Source organism: Oncorhynchus mykiss, chromosome 4, assembly GCF_013265735.2.
Source record: "Oncorhynchus mykiss isolate Arlee chromosome 4, USDA_OmykA_1.1, whole genome shotgun sequence".
In the NCBI taxonomy this organism is placed as follows: Eukaryota; Metazoa; Chordata; class Actinopteri; order Salmoniformes; family Salmonidae; genus Oncorhynchus; species Oncorhynchus mykiss.
In genome coordinates, this window is record NC_048568.1 from 4,369,662 (window position 1) to 4,395,477 (window position 25,816).

General features: G+C 40.5%; 1 protein-coding gene across 2 annotated transcripts; it reads right to left on the reverse strand.

Moving 5' to 3' along the window:
- Positions 1–440: 440 nt before the first annotated feature.
- On the reverse strand, positions 441–24,166 carry LOC110521974 (zinc finger protein 664-like). 2 transcript variants are annotated; one of them, XM_036975490.1, is made up of 2 exons: positions 23,566–24,166; positions 441–828 (listed from the first exon to the last, which is right to left on the reverse strand). In XM_036975490.1, the coding sequence occupies exons 1-2, from the start codon at positions 23,930–23,932 to the stop codon at positions 566–568; spliced, it is 630 nt and encodes a 209-aa protein (XP_036831385.1). In that variant the 5' UTR covers positions 23,933–24,166; the 3' UTR covers positions 441–565. The 2 variants fall into 2 exon arrangements, with proteins under 2 accessions (XP_036831385.1, XP_021455671.1); XM_021599996.2 differs by lacking the exon at positions 441–828 and adding an exon at positions 16,070–19,381.
- Between the last annotated feature and the right edge of the window lie 1,650 nt (positions 24,167–25,816).

Here is a 25,816-nt window from a genome sequence, read left to right on the forward strand (position 1 = left end):
AACCCTTCCCACATTGACCACAGCTGTAAGATTTATCTCCTGTGTGTGTTTTCTGGTGCAGCTTCAAAGTCTGATGTTGAAAAGCTTTTTCCATAATTAGAACAGTGGTGAAGCTTCTCTCCTGTGTGTACTCGCTGGTGTGTAGTCAGCTGGCTAGATGTAATAAAACTCTTCCCACATTGAGTACAGCTACAAGGTTTCTCTCCTGTGTGTGTCCGCTGGTGCATAGTCAGATTTCTAGATGTAATGAAAGTCTTCCCACATTGATCACAGCTAAAAGGTTTCTCTCCTGTGTGTGTTCTCTGGTGTACTGTCAGATCACTAGATTGAACAAAACTCTTCCCACATTGATCACAGCTATAAGGTTTCTCTCCAGTGTGAATTCTCATGTGTACTTGTAGTGATTTTAATCTTAAGTAACTCTTCCCACATTGATTACAACTAAATGATCTCTCTCCTGTGTGTGTTCTCTGGTGTATAGTCAGATTGCTAGATGTAGTAAAACCCTTCCCACATTGATCACAGCTATGAGGTGTCTCTCCTGTGTGTGTTCTCTGGTGCAGCTTCAAAATCTGTGATGTTGAAAAGCTTTTCCACAATCTGAACAGTGGTAAGAATTCTCTCCTGTGTATACTCGCTGTTGTATTTTAAGGTCTGATGAATATTTGCAACGTTTCCCACAGTCAGAGCAGCAGTGAGGTTTCTTTCTTGTGTGTCTCCGCTGGTGTTTCTTGAGGTGTTCTGATGTGGAGAGACTCTTCTCTGCCTTATCAGCATCATGATGTGGTTGAAGCTCCCCAAAGGATCCACGATAGTCACATCTCTCTCCTGTGTGAACAGCAAAGTCAGACAGATGGTTAAAGGCCCACAACAGCAGAAATCCACAGTTTATTTGAGGTAAAAGGTGATTCCCAGAGCAGGGCCATGAAGTTGCACAACAATTGACGTCTGTTAAAATATTTGACAATTATTTGCCGCCGTATTAAAATCAACCCAGAGGACCCCCGGGTGACTATACACAGATCTACCCTCTCGTACCACTGACAGAAGAAAATGGAGATGCTACCACAATTATCCTCAAGGGGACTCCGATGAAGGAGGTGGAAGACACAATAGCAGCAACAAGCGGCATGAGAACAATAGAATTTGATGAAAAAAGGAGGCACAGTTCCTGGAGGGAGTTTCCCTCGTCACTCCAACTCACTCCACAAAAAGGAACAGACTGGAAAATCCTAGACATATGGCCGCCTGTAGAAAACACAAACTGCTATAGAAGCAAAAGAAAAGTGAAATGTGCCCCCATCCATGGGTGACCTATTCAGAGAGCAAGAAAAGGAGGACACGACACTGCACTGAAGAAGGCCCAGGTCGCACAGATGGAGACAGGAAGTGGTGGTTTTACTTACAATATGATGGCTGCTCAAAGTTGTTTCTACAGGCTCACCACAACCACAGCCTGCAGCTCCCACACAGTCACATCAGTCACACCTGTGAACATGGTGCCTGCAGGGTATGTGCTTTTCACCACTCAACCTTATGGTGACCCTTAACCATGGACTGGAAGAGGAGGTGGGCCTGCATGACTGGAACAACACTGAATGCTGGACCTGTGGGCATTTGGGGCATGCGAGTTCACAGTGTGGGGGAAATGAAAGCAGAAGAGGTTACAATAGGGGCTTTGGGTCTGGCAGAGGAAGAGGAAACTCAGCCACAGTACCACTCGCTCGGAGCTGATATATGCTCCCTGGGGCCACTTATGCCCTATGGACAAGGAGGACAAGTTAATGACAGAACAGCCATGGCCAATGGAAAATCAGAACACCAACAGTTGTTATTTCCTCAGAATCAACAATGAAGGAACAATAACAGGGACATCAGGACAGCCCAAGAATGTGTACTGGACAAAGACTTATTTGATGAACCTCTGCTTGAATCTGACATGATGCTGTTCGTTGATGGTTCTGCGTATATAGATCAAAGCACAGGGAATACACACGTAGGATTAGCTGTAGTAGGTGTGGGAGGTGATATTGAGGTTATACGGCCCCTACCAGAACATATCAGCAACAGGCAGATTTATTAGTTCTGAACACAGTTGGTAAATTGGGGGAAGGGAAGGCCTTACTGTCTACTCAGACTCAGCATAGTGGAGTGTAGAGAGCAAAATAGTTTACTAATACCACAGGCACACCTATTAAAAACAGACCTAATGTTGAACAGTTGATTGAAGCTATGTGAAAACCTAACACATTGGCTATTGTTAAGGTTGAGGCAAACACGGGTTGGTGTGATTATATTAGTATTGGTAACAGCATAGCTGATGAGGTGACCAAATTGGCTGCTTCCTGTTGTCACACACATGCATTCTATTTTTAGTCATTTTTGTCCTACTGAAACTACTGATCTTGAGAAACAGCAGCAGGCTGATATTCTCAATCACCAGGTGTGGAGGGAGAGAGGGTGTGCTCTCTGTCCTACTTCTGGCTTATGGCTACATCTTTTGTCTGGCATGTCCTGTTTACCATCAACCAGGATCTCTACTATTTGCCTATTGGCTCATGGATTGAGACATTCAAAGGGGGATTTAGGAGGAGGAGAAGATTTCAGCCCAATGGTTTTGCCAAAATCTGAATCAGCACGTTAAAAAAACCTGTTCATTTACTGTTGCATGACATGTTTGTTATATAATATAGACAATAGAACTCCACTGCAACCAGGGAAGTTCCCCACTCCAAAAGGACCTTTTGTCCACCTTGCTATGGATTTCATAGACATGGTAGAGCAAAAAGAAAGAAAGAGATACTGCCAGGTGATAATTGACAGGTTCACCAGGTGGTTGGAACCATCCCACTACCAACTGTGTTGCGTGTACAGTTGCAAAATTGCTAGTTAGGGAAATTATACTCGGATTTGGAGTAGAGGTCGACCGATTAATCTTAGCGATTTCAAGTTTTCATAACAATCGGTAATCGGCATTTTTGGACACCGATTGTGGCAGATTTTTTTTTAAACCTTTATTTAACTAGGCAAGTCAGTTAAGAAAACATTATTATTTTCAATGACGGCCTAGGAATGGTGGGTTAACTGCCTTGTTCAGGGGCAGAACGACAGATGTTTACCTTGTCAGCTCAGGGATTCAATCTTGCAACCTTCCGGTTACTAGTCCAATGCTCTAACCACCTGGCTTACATTGCGCTCCACGAGGAGACTGCGTGGCAGGCTGACTACCTGTTATGCGAGTGCAGCAAGAAGCCAAGGTAAGGTCCTAGTTAGCATTAAACTTATCTTATAAAAAACACTCAATCTTAACATAATCACTAGTTAACTAAACATGGTTGATGATATTACTAGTTTATCTAGCGTGTCCTGCGTTGCATATAATCGACGCGGTGCCTGTTAATTTCTCATCGAATCACAGCCTACTTGGCCAAACGGGTGATGATTTAACAAGCGCAATTGAGAAAAAAGCACTGTCGTGGAACCAATGTGTACCTAACCATAAACATCAATGCCTTTCTTTAAAATCAATACACAAGTACATATTTTTAAACCTGCATATTTAGTTAATATTGCCTGCTAACATTAATTTATTTTAACTAGGGAAATTGTGTCACTTCTCTTGCAAGCAGTCAGGGTATATGCAGCAGTTTGGGCGGTTGCGAAATGTGTAAAGACCATTGGCACTATTAAAGTGCCTATAAGAACATCCAATAGTTAAAGGTATAGGAAATACAAATGGTATAGAGAGAAATAGTTCTACTAACTACAACCTAAAACTTCTTACCTGATAATATTGAAGACTCATGTTAAAAGAAACCACCAGCTTTCATATGTTCTCATGTTCTAAGCAAGGAACTTAAACATTAGCTTTTTCACATGGCACATATTGCACTTTTACTTTCTTCTCCAACACCGTGTTTTTGAATTATTTAAACCAAATTGAACATGTTTCATTATTTATTTGAGGCTAAATTGATTGTATTGATGTATTATATTAAGTTAAAATAAGTGTTCATTCAGTATTGTTGTAATTGTCATTATTACAAATAAATAGGCAGATTAATCGGTATCGGCTTTTGTTGGTCCTCCAATAATCGTATCGGCGTTGAAAAATCATAATCGGTAGACCTCTAGTTCGGAGTGCCTGAGGTTTGTCTGCAGACAATGGGACCCATCTCATAGGAAATATGGTTGCCATGTGGCCAAAATGATGGGTGTTGACCAGAAGTTTGTGTCCATCTATCACCCGTGGAGTAACGGGATTACAGAGAGGGTTAATTAAATTATCAAAGGGGGGCATAAGCCTGCCATTCCACAAAAATGAGCTGGGTGGAATGCTTGCCCCTTGTCCTCATGAAAATGTGCAACAGCCTTAACAAAGGTATTGGGTGTACACCTTATGAGATGTTAACAAGATGACCAATGAACATACCCTCCTGGGGTGTGGCTGTCCTGGGAAAGTGGGTGAATAATTTAACCTATTCTTTACAGGCCCATATGAATTTAACAATCTGAGGATTTAGCCAACTCTCATTAGATGTCCAAAATCTGAAAGCTGTCGTCGGCCACCAAGAGTTGGCTTTAGATTATCTTTTGGCGAAGGAAGGAGGACACTAACGTACTAGGTGTTATTGATCCTGATAATTGTGTTATGCTCCTCCCTGACTTCTCTGAGAATATGACTGCGATAATTGATAAGATTGCTGATCTTAGAAAACTCTCTCTCTCACCCCACCACCATTCAAGGAACCTCAGGAGTTGTTTCTCCCTTTAGCAGGCCATCCCTGGGATCAAATGGATCCTGGGGTTTTGCCAACTCTGTTTGATTTCAGAGGAGAATATAATGATTGAACCTGTGAGACGTATTAGTCTCAGAGGGGGGAATGTAGGGGTGGGTGCCAAAGACCCTCCCCATTATTGATTAAGGGGACTTTAAGATCCATATGTTTTGCTGCAGGCCTTATAATAAGATACTGTTGCTATGTGTCTAAAAACTGCCACTATACGTTGCACAAGCAGCTATATTAGTCTTTGTGGTTAAGCCCTGGCTGTTGTGAGAGTGTGCTTGCAGGCTGGGTCTGAGTCAGACTGAAACTAGATGAAGAGAAGTAACCACTGTCTGGTTTTGACATTTTGATATTGTGTGACAGTGGACAATCCTAAGAAATTCAGAGAAGCTACTGTACTAGGTTGTCTTATAAGGTAACCTCAGCTTATTGATACTGTCATGCGTAGGTGTAATAGGTGGCAGGGAAGTCAGGCGCAGGAGAGTCAAATGGAGTGAAAAATTTAGTATTTTAATAAAGTCCACGGAGTATGCTCCATAACACTAAATGTACATAAACATACAAACATGGGTACGAGGACCCGACGCGCACCTATACAACAATCACACTACACTGACAATAAAACAATCTCTGACAAAGACATGAGGGGAAACAGAGGGTTAAATACACAACAGGTAATGAATGGGATTGAAAACAGGTGTGTGGGAAGACAAGACAAAACCAATGGAAAATGAAAAAAGGATCAATGATGGCTAGAAGACCGGTGACGTCGAACGCCGAGCACCGCCCGAACAAGGAGAGGCAACGACTTCGGCAGAAGTCGTGACAGATACACACATACATTGAAGTAGGTGATCAGACCACCAGGGAGTGATCACATGTATAAAATCAGCTGTGCCCTTAGGTGGGATGCAGAACTTACTGGGAAACATACGTTATGTTCCTGTTGTCAACTTCTGTCTGCAATTGCATTAAATATAGGTTTGATTGGTTCATTTTTGGAAGAATAACGTTCCCAAAGTAAATGGGCTATTTTTCAGGAACAGATAATAGAATATGCATATAATTGACAGCGTAGGATAGAAAACACTCTAAAGTTTCCAAAACTGTAAAAATATTGTCTGTGAGTATAACATAACTGATATTGCAGGCGAAAGCCTGAGAAAAATCCAATCAGGAAGTGACTCTTATTTAGAAACATCTGCGTTCCTATGTGTCCCTATTGAGCAGTGAAAGGGATATCAACCAGATTCCTTTTTCTATGGCTTCCCTAATGTGTCTAGTGTCACAAGACATAGTTTCAGGCTTTTATTTTGAGAAATGAGCGTGAGCGACAACATTGCGTCAGGGGTCAGCTGGTGGCTCTCAGTGATATGTGCGTAATAGACAAATGCGGCCATTGTTTCTCTCGCTCCTACTAAGAAGCCAACTGACCCGGTTGATATATTATCGAATAGATATTTGAAAAACACCTTGAGGATTGATTATAAAAAACGTTTGCCATGTTCCTGTCGATATTATGGATCTAATTTGGAATATTTTTCGGCGTTGTCGTGACTGCAATTTCCGGTCGATTTCTCAGCCAAACGTGAATAACAAACGGAGCTATTTCGGCTACAAAAATAATCTTTATGGAAAAAAAGGAACATTTGCTATCTAACTGGGAGTCTCGTGAGTGAAAACATCTGAAGCTCATCAAAGGTAAACGATTTAAATTGATTGCTTTTCTGATTTTCGTGACCAGGTTGCCTGCTGCTAGCTAGGCTTAATGCTATGCGATCGATAAACTTACACAAATGCTTGTCTTGCTTTGGCTGTAAAGCATAATTTCTAAATCTGAGATGACAGGGTGATTAACAAAAGGCGAAGCTGTGTTTTAATATATTTCACGTGTGATTTCATGAATATGAATATTTTCTAGTAATATTTTTTTGTCCGTTGCGTTACGCTAATTAGTGTCAGTTGATGACAATTCTCCCGGATCCGGGAGCGGTAGTTCCAAGAGGTTTTAAAGAAGATATTGTCTGACTGCTGATTTCACCAATAAGCCAAAGAGGGACAAGGAACCTACCTCGACAACACTAATACGGAAACCGCTAGTTTTGGACGAAGGTTTTGGTTTTTCCACAATGTGTTCTGAATATTACAACTTTGGATTATAATTGTAAGGCTCGTTTGAATCTCCTGCTTAATATAATGTTTGTGTTATTGCCGCAAATCAACTGCTTTATACTTCAACAAGTAAAATGCTCTTTGGCTAGCTTTTCCATCAGCCTGACAATGAGTGTTTGTACACTTTGTGTATGCCAAATTGACACATAACTTCACGTAACAACAACATAGACTTACTGTAGGACCCATAACTTCAACTAACTACAGACCTATAGTAGGTACCACAACTTCCCCTAACAATAACATAAACCTACTGTAAGACCCATAACTTTACCATAACTTTACCTAACAATAACATGACACATAACTTAATCTAACAACAACATAGACCTGTCCTGATGACTCCTTGCTGTCCCCAGTCCACCTGGTCGTGCTGCTGCTCCAGTTTCAACTGTTTTACCTGCGGCTATGGAACCCTGACATGTTCACCGGACCTTGTCACGGATCTGCTGTTTTCAACTCTCTCTCTACCGCACCTGCTGTCTCTAACTCTGAATGCTTGGCTATGAAAAGCCAACTGACATTTACTAATGAGGTGCTGACCTGTTGCACCCTCTACAACCACTGTGATATTATTATTATTTGACCCTGCTGGTCATCTATGAACGTTTGAACATCTTGGCCATGTACTGTTATAATCTCAACCTGGCAAAGCAAGAATAGGACTGGCCACACCTCAAAGCCTGGTTCCTTCCGAGGTTCCTGCCTTTATAGGGAGTTTTTAGGCTGGATTTCTGTATAGCACTTCGTGACATCAGCTGATGTAAAATAAATACATTTGATTGATTACAATGAGCCAATGAGTGTTTGTACACTTTGTCTATGCCAAATTGACCCATAACTTCACCTAGCAATATAGACCTACTGTAGGACCCATAACTTCACCTAACAGCAGGACTATAAATCATTTAATATTTCAGGTGCAACATGGAAACCAAAATGTCTTTGTCATGACATTTCATAACCTGATCACCAGATAATTTTGTGAATAATCCCACTAGGCTACTCTGTAATGTGTTGTCATTCTAAATGTCCTGATTAAGGGAAAATAGCTCTGTGTGTTTTACAATAGCTTATCCATCAAGGAACAGTTCTCTACACTCTATGAGCTAAGTATCTCTGTGTCCAATCAGACTAACGAGACCCTACTGTAAATCAAGCAGACAATAACACATTATAAACATCAATTTGTAAGGGATGTTGGGTCCAACGTGGAGCACGGCATAACTGTCTTTACCAGAGTAATGATTGAAGAAGCACTTTGGTTGTTGTTGCATGTCATGATGGTTGTCATTTGACTGTCACTCAGAAAATTATTTCCTGGATCAGCTGATGATAGTTGAACATGTGACTAACTAAACAGCTAAAGTATCAAGAATAATGTGTAATTATTGAAGGACCGTGTTAATGACAGTATCAATTTGGGTGTTGTCAATAAAGTTAATGTGACTCTCGGTTAGAACTAGGGTTGCAAAGGGTCAGAAACGTCCCGGTAAATTTCCAGAATGTTTTCGGAAATTTTCCATGGGAAATTAAGCCCGGGAATTTTGATTACATTCATTTAAAAAGTTAGCTTAGAACCTTTTTTGTGGGATACACATAAAGCAATTCAAGATTCTGTCTGAAGCCCAGACACGCCGCAGCATGTTGGACCCCAAGTATGCTAGCAAGAGCTATGGTGTCATCACTACCATGGCCACCGTGGCCTGGATGAGGGTAAGGTTCTGGGCAGTCTGGCCAAGTACACTTCCAAGCAAGGGCTTTGGGATGGAGATGCAATATGGCAGTTGTGCCAACATATCTCATCAGCCACCTGGTGGAAGGGACTTTGTGCATCTGAGGCTCTTTCCCCTGTTGCCTCCATCATCCTCCAAATCCCACCAACATCAGCCGCCTCAGAGCACAACTGGTCCTTGTTTGGGAACACACACACCAAAGCACGCAACAGACTGACCAATACAAGGGTTGAAAAATTGGTGGCCATCCAGGCATATTTGAGCCTTTTTGAGCCTGACAATGAGACATCCTCAACAAGGTTGGAAAGTGACAGTGAAGATGAGGCCTCAGAGTCTGATGTTCAAGAGGTGGACATTGAGGAGGTCCTGGGAGAAGACTCGGAAGACAACCAAAGCTTGAGTTTCTAGACCATCATTTTACAGATGTATGTTGAAAACGTTTTTGGGAGATGCGACGGATCATTGGGGTTCATTTAATATTCCCTTTCCTTTGTTGTTCAGTGTAATCATCTCATGTGAAGAGTCAACTAATTTAAAGTTCAATTCGTAACTAAATTGTTTTTTAAAAATGTATATTGGAAGGATTTAATCATTTGCAATTATGTCTGCTTATGATAAGGTAAAATGTTCATGTTTCTGTCTCCGTATGATATGGTATATATATCCAAAGCAAAAAACATCTACATTTAAATGGTATTAATATCCATATATTCCTGTTAATTCCCATATATTCCCGTCAATTACCACGGAAAGTTTTCAGCTCTGAATATTCCCCAAAATGTGCAGCCCTAGTTACATCCATCTGACAAAGTAGACTGCTCTCTTCTTGAGTGACAGAGGGCAGGGCTTGGTGTGGTTAGTGACATGCAGGACTAAACTCTAAAAACGGACATTATAAGATTCACATTTAACAAACCAAACATTGAAATACCCGTATAGAAGGTAAAGTAAAAACCCAAACCGGTCCATGCATCAATAAAATACGGTTTACCGCCCATCCCCAAGGCTAGGTTGAGCGTGGGCAGGCACCGTACACACCACACTCAGGCAGACAAGACATTTGATCTGACCAAAGACCCAATCCATCTCCGTGTCCCTCAACAAAGACTTTTCCGAGGTACGGCACCCAGGAGAGGAAGTAACTATAGGAAACACTAAGCCTCCTAAATAATGCTACATGATTTTCAAGAGAACCCGAGGGTGGACTAGATTCAAGCGAGGGCAGCCTAATTATGCAGCCTAATTATGCCGAGACGTACTCACATCTGTTGTCTTGTATCTCTTTATTCACTTGGGAATCGTTGCTAACCTGAACCAGGCTTAACCTTCATCGTCTAGGTCACATTTTTAGCCATCTTACTCATTGCTCATTGCTCATTGCATAGTAGCCAGGACATTGTTTGTTATTAGGAAACTATGAGAACCACACAAAGTCCAGGTGTTGATCACGCTCTACCACTAAGGGTCAGTTTAGTTGGTGCAACATAAGACAGTCTCGTGTTTCAATTGTTTGTTTTAGTAGCATGAATTGTTCCTGTTCACACCGAGGTGAAGAGCGGAATAATTGAAGGAATGAATCCGAGCCTAACGCTCATTACCTGTGGAAGGCGGGGCTTCCAGCCAGGAGAGGATTTCATTGGCCTTTTCAGGTGTGATAATAGATCCTTCAACGAAGTCACAACTCCCCATAGTATGTTGTACCAAAGTTGACTGACCCTTAAGGGAACTACACTGCCATAAATACAAGGAAAGTCAAGAAGTGTTTTATGATAAACAATTTTTAACAAATCCATCAAGGCACCAACTTTGAGAAGGGTTTAAAACAAAGGTTTCAAACCAATTCATAAATGTTATTTAATCTAGGTATGTTTCGCTTTTAATGTAATGGCTGTAATTATCCTCATCTTGTTGGCCTCCAGGACAGCCTAGACCGGAGGTTCGGAGGTGAAAGTAGATCCTCTTTGTCCCTCTCCCTTCTCTTATTATTATCTCTATTATTGCAGGTCAAAACAGACTTGAGGAACAGACTGTAGGGAGAGCATCTAGCCCCCTGCATGCGGCTCTCCATCAACAGTCCCCACATCAAGGAGCTCAAATACAGGAGGGTGTTGGAAATCTTTTTCCCGAAAGCCAAGAAGAATAAAGTGCTCTGACAACGGCTGTAAACTATGTCAGAACTTGGTTTTTGTCATAATCTGGAAAGAGATTTCCAATGGCCTTTTTTGTGATGAACATGAATTAGTGAGCTCTAATTCATGTTCGGTCAAATGTTAAATTTGTCAAGATAAAGTTTTTATTTCAGAAAGAAGGTCTCTGTTGTGTTTCTTTAGATAACTGCAGCACTCAACCTTAAATTGCATCCTGTATAATAATTTTACCAATTTGTTGTTGAGCTCATTTCTGGGGGTGGAAATTATATTTTAGGTGGTTTATTTGAGTTTTATCCTTTTAAAAAGTCACCAGAACCAAACTTTTCAGTACTTATACATATTTTGTTTTGAGGGGGAGGACCCCGGAACCCCCCCCAAAAATTTGAACATTTCCCCCGACAATTAAACACTGCTGTAAAGCCATTGATTCTTTAAGAATATAACATATATCAGTCAAATGTTTCAACTGTATTTCCCATCAGAAACTGTGAGGTTTGTGTTATGCACTATAGGCCGTTACCATATCATATGTGATTGAATATTATCTGCTGTTGGCTTGTGTAGGTGTATGTGTTATGCAACATAGCTGACTTGAGACATTGTCAACAGTTTCAGGGCCATGGGCCTTTCTCGTGATTGAAAAATACAGAATAACTTAAAAACAGGAACTGTGCAATGAGTTGCGGGGGACACATACAGAACGTAGTGTAGAGAACAAACAGTCTTTTGTTAGATAACAGGAGCCAGGTATGTGATAAAAGTATCGAGAGTATGAGCGCATAGATATTCTACGCAGATACAACGCCTGACCGCTGAAGCGCGTAGGGGCTGGGACCAGTTCGTGCGCCAACAATCAACGATAGGCTGAGTGAGTTTAAACCATGCCCAGTCTCTACTCTGACAGGCCGGCTCGGAAGCAGGAACTACTTCTGTCAGAGTATATTAAAATAACTTTGTCAGGAACAAGTTAGTTCTCTGTTCTGCCCTGCGTGGTATTACAGCGAACCTGTATATACGAAAATTGCATTTACCATTTATTGCTTAGCTAATAAAAATACATAGTATACAATCGGTGACTCAGTGTCATACTTGTTCTGATAGCAGATTCGAATTAACGCAACCCTTAACATGGTGGCCCCGAAGTGATCTGGTGAAGGACTTCGCTGGACGTTGGTGTGCCAGCCGATTGGCCAGTTCTGTCATCGGACGGTGTGCCTCATGGTCAACTAAAAAAGGTAAGCAGACACCTATTGTAATAACTAAACCTCTGGATGGTACGCCGGACGATGACCGACCTCTGGATGGTACGCCGGACGATGACCGACCTCTGGATGGTACACCGGACGATGACCGACCTCTGGATGGTATGCCGGATGATGACCGACATCTGAATGGTACTCCGGATGATGACCGACCTCTGGATGGTATGCCGAGACGATGACCGTTTGGACAGTTCAACTGAGCACAAATGGTACATATACCAAAGAAAATAAATTGGTTACTTCCTTTGATAAATATATTCCACTGTCTGAGTCAATCTTTATTCTCCTTCATTCTAAGAACCATGAGTTTATTTGTGCTTCTAAATGTTGTTTTTCCAGAGGAAGGGAATGTGAACAGGTTGGAAGAGCCAGTACACAGTGAGGGTGGAATGTGAACAGGTTGGAAGAGCCAGTACACAGTGAGGGTGTAATGTGAACAGGATGGAAGAGCCAGTACACAGTGAGGGTGGAATGTGAACAGGTTGGAAGAGCCAGTAGAGAGTGAGTGTGTAATGTGAACAGGTTATAAGAGCAAGTACACAGTGAGTGTGTTCCCTCCACATCTGCTATAACATCCCTGAGAGAAGATGCTGCCACCACCTTTCAGCAGAGAACAAGGAAGATGACCATGCATGAAAAGTTAAACAGAGAATTTAATGAGCATAAAATGAAATATCTGAAGGAAGAACATGAGAATTCTACAGGTTGAATTGGATATGAAGTTGGAAGAGAGAGGTATGATCCAACAAAGAGACAGTAATGAGACAATAGTGATTACCAGCCATGGTGAACAATATGATATGTTAAAAAATAAATGTTTTGTCATTTGGATATTCATGAGAGAGAGTATTTTAATCACCACAAATTACATTTTAAACCAGCCTTGGTTTAGTCACTTGTTTAATTTTGCTACACACTATTGGAATTTTGTACCGAACAAACATTATCAAAGCAAAAATAAGCCATCATGAATACATTCCATATTTAAATGCATCTCATCTAGCTGAAGTGCTGCAATGTGAAGCAACTCCATGGGCAAGTCCTCGTTGGTCCTCGCCTGCCTCAGTCATGGACACATCTGCCTCAGTCATGAGCACATCTGCCTCAGCCACAGATACATCTGACTCAGTCATGGGTACATCTGCCTCAGCCACAGCCACATCTACCTCAGTCATGGGTACATCTGCCTCAGCCATGGACACATCTGTCTCAGTCATGGGTACATCTGCCCCAGTCATGGACACATCTGCCTCAGTCATGGGTACATCTGCCTCAGTCATGGGCACATCTATTTTTCCATACTCCAAACATACGCTCGACCATCCCTCTCGTGTGGATATGAGCTCTGTTGTATCTTTGCTGCTCAGCTGTTGTGGGATTTATGTCTAGAGTGAATAAAAAGTTACTCTGACCAGATTACTATGTAGTAACTATTAGTAGACCATGTTGCTATGTAGTAACTATTAGTAGACCATATTAATATATAGTAACTATTAGTAGACCATGTTACTATGTAGTAACTATTAGTAGACCATGTTACTATGTAGTAACTATTAGTAGACCATGTTACTATATAGTAACTATTAGTAGACCATGTTTCTATGTAGTAACTATTAGTAGACCATATTAATATATAGTAACTATTAGTAGACCATGTTGCTATGTAGTAACTATTAGTAGACCATATTAATATATAGTAACTATTAGTAGACCATGTTGCTATGTAGTAACTATTAGCAGACCATGTTACTATATAGTAACTATTAGTAGACCATGTTACTATGTAGTAACTATTAGTAGACCATGTTTCTCACCCTAATATCCACTGTCACCAAGTAGTAGTCCACTATGTTGTCCTCTCTGAAACTGAGACCAAAGAAGAGTTGAGGGAAATGCTTCCATCCTGAGTTGCACCTTTCCAACGGGCAACAATGTTTGACAACTCTAAATGAGGAGTGCATCCACCCTGAACATTGATGGAAAACCAGTTGTTATGGTTACGGTACTCCTCAGCATCAGGAGTTGATGGAAAACCAGTTATTATGGTTACGGTACTCCTCAGCATCAGGAGTTGATGGAAAACCAGTTGTTATGGTTACGGTACTCATCAGCATCAGCAGTTGATGGAAAACCAGTTGTTATGGTTACGGTACTCCTCAGCATCAGGAGTTGATGGAAAACCAGTTATTATGGTTACGGTACTCCTCAGCATCAGGAGTTGATGGAAAACCTGTTGTTATGGTTACGGTACTCATCAGCATCAGGAGTTGATGGAAAACCAGTTGTTATGGTTACGGTACTCATCAGCATCAGCAGTTGATGGAAAACCAGTTGTTATGGTTACGGTACTCCTCAGCATCAGGAGTTGATGGAAAACCAGTTATTATGGTTACGGTACTCCTCAGCATCAGGAGTTGATGGAAAACCAGTTGTTATGGTTACGGTACTCATCAGCATCAGCAGTTGATGGAAAACCAGTTGTTATGGTTACGGTACTCCTCAGCATCAGGAGTTGATGGAAAACCAGTTATTATGGTTACGGTACTCCTCAGCATCAGGAGTTGATGGAAAACCTGTTGTTATGGTTACGGTACTCATCAGCATCAGGAGTTGATGGAAAACCAGTTGTTATGGTTACGGTACTCATCAGCATCAGCAGTTGATGGAAAACCAGTTGTTATGGTTACGGTACTCCTCAGCATCAGGAGTTGATGGAAAACCAGTTATTATGGTTACGGTACTCCTCAGCATCAGGAGTTGATGGAAAACCAGTTGTTATGGTTACGGTACTCCTCAGCATCAGGAGTTGATGGAAAACCAGTTGTTATGGTTACGTTACTCGCTAGCGTCAGGAGTTGATGGAAAACCAGTTGTTATGGTTACGGTACTCCTCGGCATCAGGAGTTGATGGTAAACCAGTTGTTATGTTTACGGTACTCCTCAGCATCAGTTGACGGAAAACCAGTTGTTATGGTTGCGGTGTTCCTCAGCATCAGGAGTTGATGGACACTTGATGGGAACATGACATCCATCTAACCAGCCAATCACTCCTGGGAACTGCCCATATTCATAGAATTGCACTTATAGTTGGCTTGGCCAGCAGCATCAGGAAACTTGATGTAAATACTCCTCAGATCACAAATGGCCCTGCAGACTTTGTGAACGATTAAACACACAGTTGCTTCACTGGCACCACACAAATAGCCAGTTTCACGATAAAAGATTCCAGATGCCAAAAACCTCAAAGTGATCAGAACTTTGAGAGAATTGGGTAAAGGCCTTCCTCTTTGAGACAGAGAGGAAAGTCTAGGCTCAAGCAGAGATATCTCCAATGCATTTTCTTTGTACATACGAAAGTGGTCTCAAAGTAATTTAATGGATTACTCCTATCCACAAGTACTGGTCTGGCTGGACTCTGTAGTGCATGTTGGCCTTCATTTAGATATTCCAAATAGTCCTTGCTCCCTCACAAACAGAGCGAAGCAGAAGTTAAACCTGCCTCTTTGAAAGATTAATTTAAACTTCCATTTAGACCTAAAGTAGCTCTAATCTGCCCACTTGCAATCGGCTATGTTTAGTCCAGAACAGGCAACATATACCACTATTTTAAGGTAAGTCTGTGCAAGTTGCTTTGAGTTAAGACAGCTCAAACGAGCATTTTGGCCTGGGACTAAGCTTAAGCCTTGTATGTGAAACCGGCCCTAAATGATTTATATAATATGACTAAATGTGTTTCTGTGTTTCAGGGGCAGTCAAGAAATGGAACAGCAAGACCACAGAACATGACATAAGCAGAGCTGTGGGAGACCACCTCAAGCCCCTGGTAGAGCCGGGGGTGGTGTTTACCACTCCACCACGCCTTCAGCAGGCTTGAAAAGTGATCGTTTTTCATATTAAGATGGACCAAGAAATGTGTTGCTTTTACACATATTTGTTCATTGGTCAGTCATTGGGTTCATTTGTTTGTTCAAATCAAGCTTTATTTATACAGCACATTTCAGACATGGATGGAACGCGATGACTTCACAGGAGAAAAACAATGAAAATAAACAATATTTAGTACACATGAGGATAAAAAAACAGAAGACTAACAACTGAAAGACTAATGAACATTCGAAGGAAATGCCATTGATTCAAAAAAACTAAAAAAATGATGCAATATCCAACCCAAAATATAAGCTTGTTTTACTACATTGTTTGTTTTTACGTTCCCCATAAAACGTTGCTCAAACAGAAAAGGGAACTAACAAAGAGTCACTAACAACCACAACTAAACAGGTGGGGTTTTTCGAGGGGTTCTGAAAGACACTATGGGGGTGTCCACTGAAAGTTGACTAGTAACAACAACTGGGACCTAAAAGACACCCACCACGACACCAGCTAAATCTGCCCAAGAAGAGGGATACAAAAGAAAAACCCACACCACACTTAAAGACAGGATGCAAACCAAAAAGGTAGCGCAACTAAAGATGTTGCCTCTCCACTTCTATCAAGACAACTGGAGCACTGGGCCAGACACTCTTACATAGAACCTGGACCAGCACAGGTGTAACACATACTGACTAACTAGGTGACACCAATCAGTGCACCGAAGACACATTTCAGTTGAATGCATTTAGTTGTACAACTGACTAGGTATACCCCTTTCCTATGTGCTAAAGTCCAACCTCAAAACATAAATGGAAAAACCAAAGCCTGTAACACCTTCGCCCCCTTAAGACAACAAATATATCCTATATTTTTGTTGGACATGTTTGCTCACCACCACCAGAAAACAACTTCCATTTCACATTATAATCAACTACAATGCTTCACCAATATAAACATGGTGTCTACTGGAAGGCAACAATTAAAAACAAGCAAAAACACATTTTAAATATATTTTTATTATATTATATTTTTTCTCCTTTTTCTTTCTAAAACTCACAAGTTTTGAAAAACTCACTAGCTTCTAGAACTCTCGTGTTCCTAAAACTCACTAGCTTCTAGAACTCTCGTCTTCCTAAAACTCACTAGCTTCTAGAACTCTCGTGTTCCTAAAACTCACTAGCTTCTAGAACTCTCATCTTCCTAAAACTCACTAGCTTCTAGAACTCTCATCTTCCTAAAACTCACTAGCTTCTAGAACTCTGTCAAAATAACGTGCAGTCAAAATCAATTGGGATCCATGGCAACGCAATGGCTAAACGCAAAACACAAACCTTTTTGACTGCCCACCCTTTAGACAATCAGCAACCACATGTGAGAATGAACCCCGATATTATAAAAGTAGGGCAACAATGTCAATATAATTGTACCCAAAAATGGTCAGTTGATTGCATAAATGATTGATTATTAAATTGTAAATATGAAATATCAAAACTGAATGTACACCCCTTTGTTAATATGTATTGGCAATAATTAACTTAATGGTGAGGCATGGAATAATAAAACGTATCTTTTGTCAGGCTGAATGTTTGAAATATGAGGTGATTTGAGTCATGCTTCTTCAGATGTGGAATGAAGTCAATTAGCACTTGAATATTGTTAAGAAATACTGGAGTGACGTAAGATAGTTAATACAATTGATTATAGACGTATTATACTGCGTCCATGTGTATAGACTGCAAGTACGTTGAATTTAAGTTGTTTTCAAGTAATTGAAAAAACAACCAGAAAATACATCTTTCAACCGATTGGTCTTCTTTCAACATCTTTTCAATTATATTTTGCTAGGTGGGACAGCCCCAATGACAAAACACAGTTTTAACATGTCCAAATCAATAACCAATATGTAGAAACAGTTTGTGATATATTGAAAACATAACATGTGCTATATACACAAACATCTGCCACAATAATCATCTTACTTTTTTTGTTTAACTGCACAAGCACCAGAAACACTGTTGTTTTGACAAGTAGCAATAAATCACTGATATCAATTAGGGGGGAAATCAGGTTGTACCTAATGTTGAAATTAACACAACTAAAAAAACTAATGGAAGGAGAAATCTTTCACCTCACTGGTTAAAGGACAACCTGCATAAGACAGTCAGCTACATTTTGGAGTGATGCATCAGTCATAATTGATTTCAACATGATATCGATGAGTTAAGAGCTAAAAAAACACATGGAATCTGAGAATAATGTGTACATCCCTGGTTAGAGGACAATTTGTAGAAAACAGCTCGCTACATTTTGAAGTGTTGCATTTTAATTCAAGTGGGTCACCAAAATGGTAAGTGTAACACAACTAATTTTTTGTTAGTCAGTTTTTGTTAAAGCTTATAAATAGTACTTTATCAATTCAGAGCCTGGATTTGTCCCGAGGCTAATATCCATATCATGCTGAAATCAATAGAACAGGGGGCAAACGTTTAGGTTCTACATTGAGACATAATTTCATTGATATCATGAAACAACTCCATGTATTTTCTGATGTTTAATCAGAGATCTTTTATCAGAGTATCTCTTCCCACATTGATTACAGCTAAGAGATTTCTCTCCTGTGTGTGTTCTCTGGTGTGTCGCCAGACAGCTAGATGTAGCAAAACTCTTCCCACATTGATCACAGTTAAAAGGTTTCTCTCCAGTGTGTGTCCGCTGGTGTACTATCAGGCTGTTTAGCTGAGTAAAACTCTTCCCACATTGATTACAGCTATAAGGTTTCTCTCCGGTGTGTGTTCTCTGGTGTATAGTTACATAGCTAGATGTGGAAAAACTCTTCCCACATTGATTACAGCTATAAGGTTTCTCTCCTGTGTGTGTCCGCTGGTGTACTATCAGGCTTTTGATGTGAGTAAAACACTTCCCACATTGACTACAGCTATATGGTTTCTCTCCTGTGTGTGTTCTCTGGTGTATAATTTGATAGCTAGATGTAGAAAAACTCTTCTCACAGTGATCACAGCCAAAAGGTTTTTCTCCAGTATGTATTCTATGGTGTGCTTTCAGGGTTTGTAGCCGTATAAAACTCTTCCCACATTGACTACATACATATGGTTTCTCTCCTGTGTGTGTTCTCTGGTGTATAGTTACATAGCTAGACGTAGTAAAACTCTTCCCACAGTGATCACAGCCATAAGGTTTTTCTCCAGTGTGAATTCGTTGATGTATTTTAAGGTCTGATGAAGAGTTGAATCTTTTCCCACAGTCAGAGCAGCAGTGAGATTTCTTCCCTATAAATCTCTGCTGGTGTTTCTTGCGGAGTTCTGATCTGGAGAGACTCTCTGCCTCATCAGCATCATGATATTGTTGAGGATCTCCAGAGGATCCATGATAGTCCCGACTCTCTCCTGTGTGAATGACAAAGTCAGACAGATGGATAAAGTCCCACAACAGCAGAAATCCATTGTTTATTTGAGGTAAAAGATGATGCCCAGAGCATACCCATGAAGCTGTACAACAATTGACGTCTGTTAAATTATTTGACAAGACTGTCAAGATAGCAACAATAGTTATATTTAGTCTTGTTTTCACATTAGCAGTAACCAGAAATAAGATAAAGTTTTTTAAATCCTAAGCAGTGTGCCAGATTACTTTTGGTCTCCAATACAGGCCCCTTTCTGTGTTGGGTAAAATTGCGGCACAGGGGCGATGCGCACACAATTTGATTGCAGAAACTCGTCCATGGTAATGAGGAAACCACTAGTTATGGATGTAGTATATCTGGTAATGAGGAAACCACTAGTTATAGATGTAGTATATCTAGTAATGAGGAAACCACTAGTTATGGATGTAGTATGTCTGGTGATGAGGAAACCACTAGTTACGGATGTAGTATATCTGCATGGAGCAAAAATGTTGAGCAAAGACTTTTTTTTTTTGTTTCCACAATGTATTCTGAATACTACAGCTCACTATCATCGCAAGATCAGGAGTGCTACTCAAGTAAGCTCACATTAAGCTCTGTGTCTATTCACTAATTCACCACCGTGGGGGAAAACTCACTGGAGTTAACATAGGCAGACAGCAAAATAGGCCTCCATTTCCAGGTTGCTTATGAGAGCATTTCACATTACTTTTGGATTAGAATTGTAAGGCTCGTTTGAATGTCCTGCTTAATATAATGTTTGTGTTATTGTTGCAAATCAACTGCTTTATACTTCTTCTTTTTTAAACACTTAAAATGCAATTTGGCTAGCTTTGCCAAAAGCCTGACCATAAGGGTTTGTCCACTAAGTGTTTGCCAAATTGGACCATAACTTCACCTAACAACAGAACTATAAATCATTTAATATTTCAGGTGAAACATGGAAACTAAAATGTCTTGTCATGACATTTCATAACCTGATCACCAGATACTTTTGTGAATAATCCCACTAGGCTACTCTGTAATGTGTTGTCATTCTAAATGTCCTGAATTAAGGAAAATAGCTGTGTGTGGTTCTATAGTCCTGGAGACTTACATTTCCCTCACTAACTTTAAACATCCGCTATCTGAGAAGCTAACCGATCACTGCAGCTGTACATAGTCCATCTGTAAATAGCCCACCCAATCTACCTACCTCATCCCCATATTGTTTTTATTTACTTTGCTGCTCTTTTGCACACGAGTAGCACTACTTACACACCATCATCTGCTCATCATCATCTGCTCATGTATCACTCCAGTGGTAATCTGCTAAATTGTAATTACTTTGCTACTATGGCCTATTTATTGCCATACATCCTCATGCAATTTGCACACACTGTATTTAGACTTTCTTTCTTTTATATTGTGTTATTGACTGTACACTTGTTAATTCCATGTGTAACTCTGTGTTGTTGTTTCTGTTGCACTGCTTTCCTTTATCTTGGCCAGGTCGCAGTTGTAAATGAGAACTTGTTCTCAACTAGCTTACCTGGTTAAATAAAGGTCAAATAAAAATTAAATAAATATAGCCTATACATCAAGGAACAGTTCTCTACACATTATGAGCTAAGTATCTCCGTGTCCAAACAGACTAACGAGACCCTACTGTAAATCAAGCAGACAATAACACGTTATAAACATCAATTTGTTAGGGATGTTGGATCCAACATGGAGCACGGCATAACTGTCTTTACCAGAGTAATGAATGAAGAAGCACTTTGGTTGTTGTTCCGTGTCATGATGTTTGTCATTCAACTGGCATTCAGAAAATGATTTCCTGGATCAGCTGATTATAGTTGAACATGTGATAGCTAAATACAGTGGGGCGAACAAGTATTTGATACACTGCCAATTGTGCAGATTTTCCTACTTACAAAGCATGTAGAGGTCTGTAATTTTCATCATAGGTACACTTCAACTGTGAGAGACGGAATCTAAAACAAAAATCCAGAAAATCACATTGCATAATTTTTAAGTAATTAATTTGCATTTTATTGCATGACATAAGTATTTGGTACATCAGAAAAGCAGAACTTAATAATTGGTACAGTTTGCAATTACAGAGATCATACGTTTCCTGTAGTTCTTGACCAGGTTCGCACACACTGCAGCAGGGATTTTGGCCCACTCCTCCATACAGACCTTCTCCAGATCCTTCAGGTTCTAGGCTGTCAATGGACAATACGGACTTTCAGCTCTCTCCAAAGATGTTCTATTGGGTTCAGGTCTGGAGACTGGCTAGGCCACTCTAGGACCTTGAGATGCTTCTTACGGAGCTATTCCGTAGTTGCCCGAGCTGTGTGTTTTGGGTCGTTGTCATGCTGGAAGACCCAGCCACGACCCATCTTCAATGCTCTTACTGAGGGAAGGAGGTTGTAGGCCAAGATCTCACGATACATGGCCCCATCCATCCTCCCCTCAATACAGTGCAGTCGTCCTGTACCCTTTGCAGAAAAGCATCCACAAAGAATGATATTTCCACCTCCATGCTTCACGGTTGGGATGGTGTTCTTGGGGTTGTACTCATCCTTCTTCTTCCTCCAAACACGGCGAGTGGAGTTTAGACCAAAAAGCTCAATTTTTGTCTCATCAGACCACATGACCTTCTCCCATTCATCCAGATAGTCATTGGCAAACTACAGACGGGCCTGGACATGCGCTGGCTTGAGCAGGGGGACCTTGCTTGTGCTGCAGGATTTTAATCCATGACGGCGTAGTGTGTTACTAATGGATTTCTTTGAGACTGTGGTCCCAGCTCTCTTCAGGTCAATGACCAGGTCCTGTCGTGTAGTTCTGGGCTGATCCCTCACCTTCCTCATGATCATTGATGCCCCACGAGGTGAGATCTTGCATGGAGCCTCAGACCGTGGGTGATTGACCGCCATCTTGAACTTCTTCCATTTTCTAATAATTGCGCCAACAGTTGTTGCCTTCTCACCAAGCTGCTTGCCTATTGTCCCGTAGCCCATCCCATCCTTGTGTAGGTCTACAATTTTAACCCTGATGTCCTTACACAGCTCTCTGGTCTTGGCCATTGTGGAGAGGTTGGAGTCTGTTTGATTGAGTGTGTGGACAGGTGTCTTTTATACAGGTAAAGAGTTCAAACAGGTGCAGTTAATACAGGTAATGAGTGGAGAACAGGAGGGCTTCTTAAAGAAAGACTAACAGGTCTGTGAGAGCCGGAATTCCTACTGGTTCGTAGGTGATCAAATACTTATGTCATGCAATAAAATGCAAATTAATTACTTAAAAATCATACCATGTGATTTTCTGGATTTTTGTTTTAGATTCTGTCTCTCACAGCTGAAGTGTGCCTATGATAACAATTACAGACCTCTACATGCTTTGTAAGTAGGAAAACCTGCAAAATCGGCAGTGTATCAAATACTCCCCACTGTAGCTACAGTATTAAGAATGTCTAATTATTGAAGACCCGCGTTGATGACAGTATCCATTTGGGTGTTGTGAATACAGTTACGGTGACTCTCGGTTAGAACCATTTAATTTTGCGAACTCTGAAATTATTTAGGATTTCTGTGGCCATGAAAACTGTTTTACCAGCTTAACATAAGGAGACACTAAATGTTACGTAGGTAGAGTGCTTTTCAGAGATCTGCATACAAATAAAACTGTACTAACAGGACAATAAGCTAAACCAGTTACAGTTTGGACATAAATCGTCTTGAAAGTCTATGGCAAGACTTGAAAATAGCTTTCTAGTAACGATCAACAACCAACTTGACAGAACAGCTAGGATTTTAAAAAGAATAATAAATATTCACATTAAGATCTGTCGCCTATTGGATGACATCACGATTTCCCATTAAGCCAACTCCTTGAAGGCCTTAATATGACATCACTCACTCCTTCAAGTTTGCAGTTGTCTAAAAAAAACACTATTTTGCTCAAAACATTTATTTGTTTCCCTTTAGTGTGTTTATACTTTACTGTTTATTTTACTTTATATATCACTTTTCAACAGGAAAAGTTAAAAATCACTGGACGACGTCATGAACAATTTCGACAGTACAAAAACATATTCAAGTGTGGAATGCCCCTTTAAAAATCACACATTAGTTCAACAACTGCAGAGTTTGTGTCCCTGTTTTATAAGATAGTACTCACTGTATTTACTGGTGTAAATCAGATCTCCAGTCTTCTCTTCTTCGTCCTCCTCTAATGTGACAGTAATCTCCCCCTCTTCATCCTTCATTCCAAAAACGTCTTCATCTTCTTTCACTTCATCCTCCATTCCAAAAACTGTATCTTCCTCCTTTTCTTTCAAAGCAACATCCTCCTCCTCCTCTTTCACTCTGAAGGCGTCTTTCTCTGTAACGTCTTTCTCTTCTTCTTTCACTGTAACAGCCTCACCCTCTACTTGTTTTTGTATTGTAACAGCCTCTTCTTCTTCCTCCTCTTTCACGAGAACTTCTTTCTCCGTCCAGCAGATCCTCTTTTCTTTAGCAGGAGGAGAGTAGTTTAGTGAACTCATGTTCGGGGATGTTAGCTAGTTAGCATTAGCGACTAGACTAGTGCTACCTTAACCAGCCAGCTAGTTGACTTACAACTTAAATATTAAATTAAATGGGGTAGCTAGTTGTTTCCACATAAGTATGTTTAAATCATTGTGGCAAGTGAACCACGAAATTGTCTAAAGAACTTGACTGTTCCGACTTTGTTGACTAGCGAGCTACCGAGGTGGCTGCAGTTGTTGAAGAAGCGTTCCGTCCACTAGATTATACGTCACACTAGAAACATCTCCTGAAAGAAACATATCGCCATCTGCTGTCTGGAAGGAACACTTTTTTTTTCTTCATTGAATTATAATATTATAAAGCAGTTTAGGGTAACGTTATTTTTCTCTCTATTAAATATGAATATTATATCTACACGTACAAAGAGCAACAAGTATTGTTTGATTAGTTATGAGAAATTAAAACAAACTCTACATCTACTCCACATCTGTATTTGTGATTCAGTCAAATAACTAGATATCAAAATAAGCACCTAGTTATTGATACCCTTGATAAAGATGAGCAAAAATGTATGTATAAAATAGATAAATGAACTTTACCCACTACCAGGTTACCAAAATCTGGTTAACTCTCTGCTAGGAGGCTGAAACTTGGCCATAAGTGGATCTTCCAGCAAGACACATCAACATTCACAAAGAAATTGTTAATTGGGCACAAAATCAACATTTTCAATGGCAATCTCAGTCTTCAGACTTGAACCCCATTGAAAACCTGTGGTTTGAAATGAACAGGGCAGTCCACAAGTGCAGACAAAATAAACCAGAGATTCTGTATGGAGGAATGGTCTAAGATCCCACCCAATGTGTTCTCTAATCTCATAAAACATGTCAGTATAGTTATCCTCTCAAGGGGAGGGTGCTGGAGTATTGAAAACAAGGGTGCCAATAATTCAGACCCCTAACTTTTGAGAATTACATGTTAAACTAAATCTCTTTCTCTGAGCAATTGTATCAGTATAAAATAATATAATTTCCCTTTTTTTGTTGGTGTAACAATACATCATGTAGATGTATATAATGAACAGACTAGGTCTATGCTGCTCCTACATGGTGTAACAATACATCATATAGATGTATATAATGGTCAGACTAGGTCTATACTGCTCCTACATGGTGTAACAATACATCATGTAGATGTACAGTTGTGGCCAAAAGTCTTGAGAATGACACAAATATTAATTTCCACAAAGTTTGCTGCTTTAGTGTCTTTAGATATTTTTGTCAGATGTTACTATGGAATACTGAAGTATAATTACAACCATTTCATAAGTGTCAAAGGCTTTTATTGACAATTACATGAAGTTGATGCAAAGAGTCAATATTTGCAGTGTTGACCCTTCTTTTTCAAGACTTCTGCAATCCGCCAAGGCATGCTGTCAATTAACTTCTGGGCCACGACCTGACTGATGGCAGCCCATTCTTGCATAATCAATGCTTGGAGTTTGTCAGAATTTGTGGGGTTTTGTTTGTCCATGCGCCTCTTGAGGATTGACCACAAGTACTCAATGGGATTAAGGTCTGGGGAGTTTCTGGCCATGGGCCCAAAACATTGATGTTTTGTTCACCAAGCCAATTAGTTATCACTTTTGCTTTATGGCAAGGTGCTCCATCATGCCGGAAAAGGCATTGTTCGTCCCCAAACTGTTCCTGGATGGTTGGGAGAAGTTGCTCTAGGAGGATGTGTTGGTACCATTCTTTATTCATGGCTGTGCTCTTAGGAAAAATTGTGAGTGGGCCCACTCCCTTGGCTGAGAAGCAACCCCACACATGAATGGTCTCAGGATGCTTTACTGTTGGCATGACACAGGACTGACGGTAGCGCTCACCTTATCTTCTCCAGAC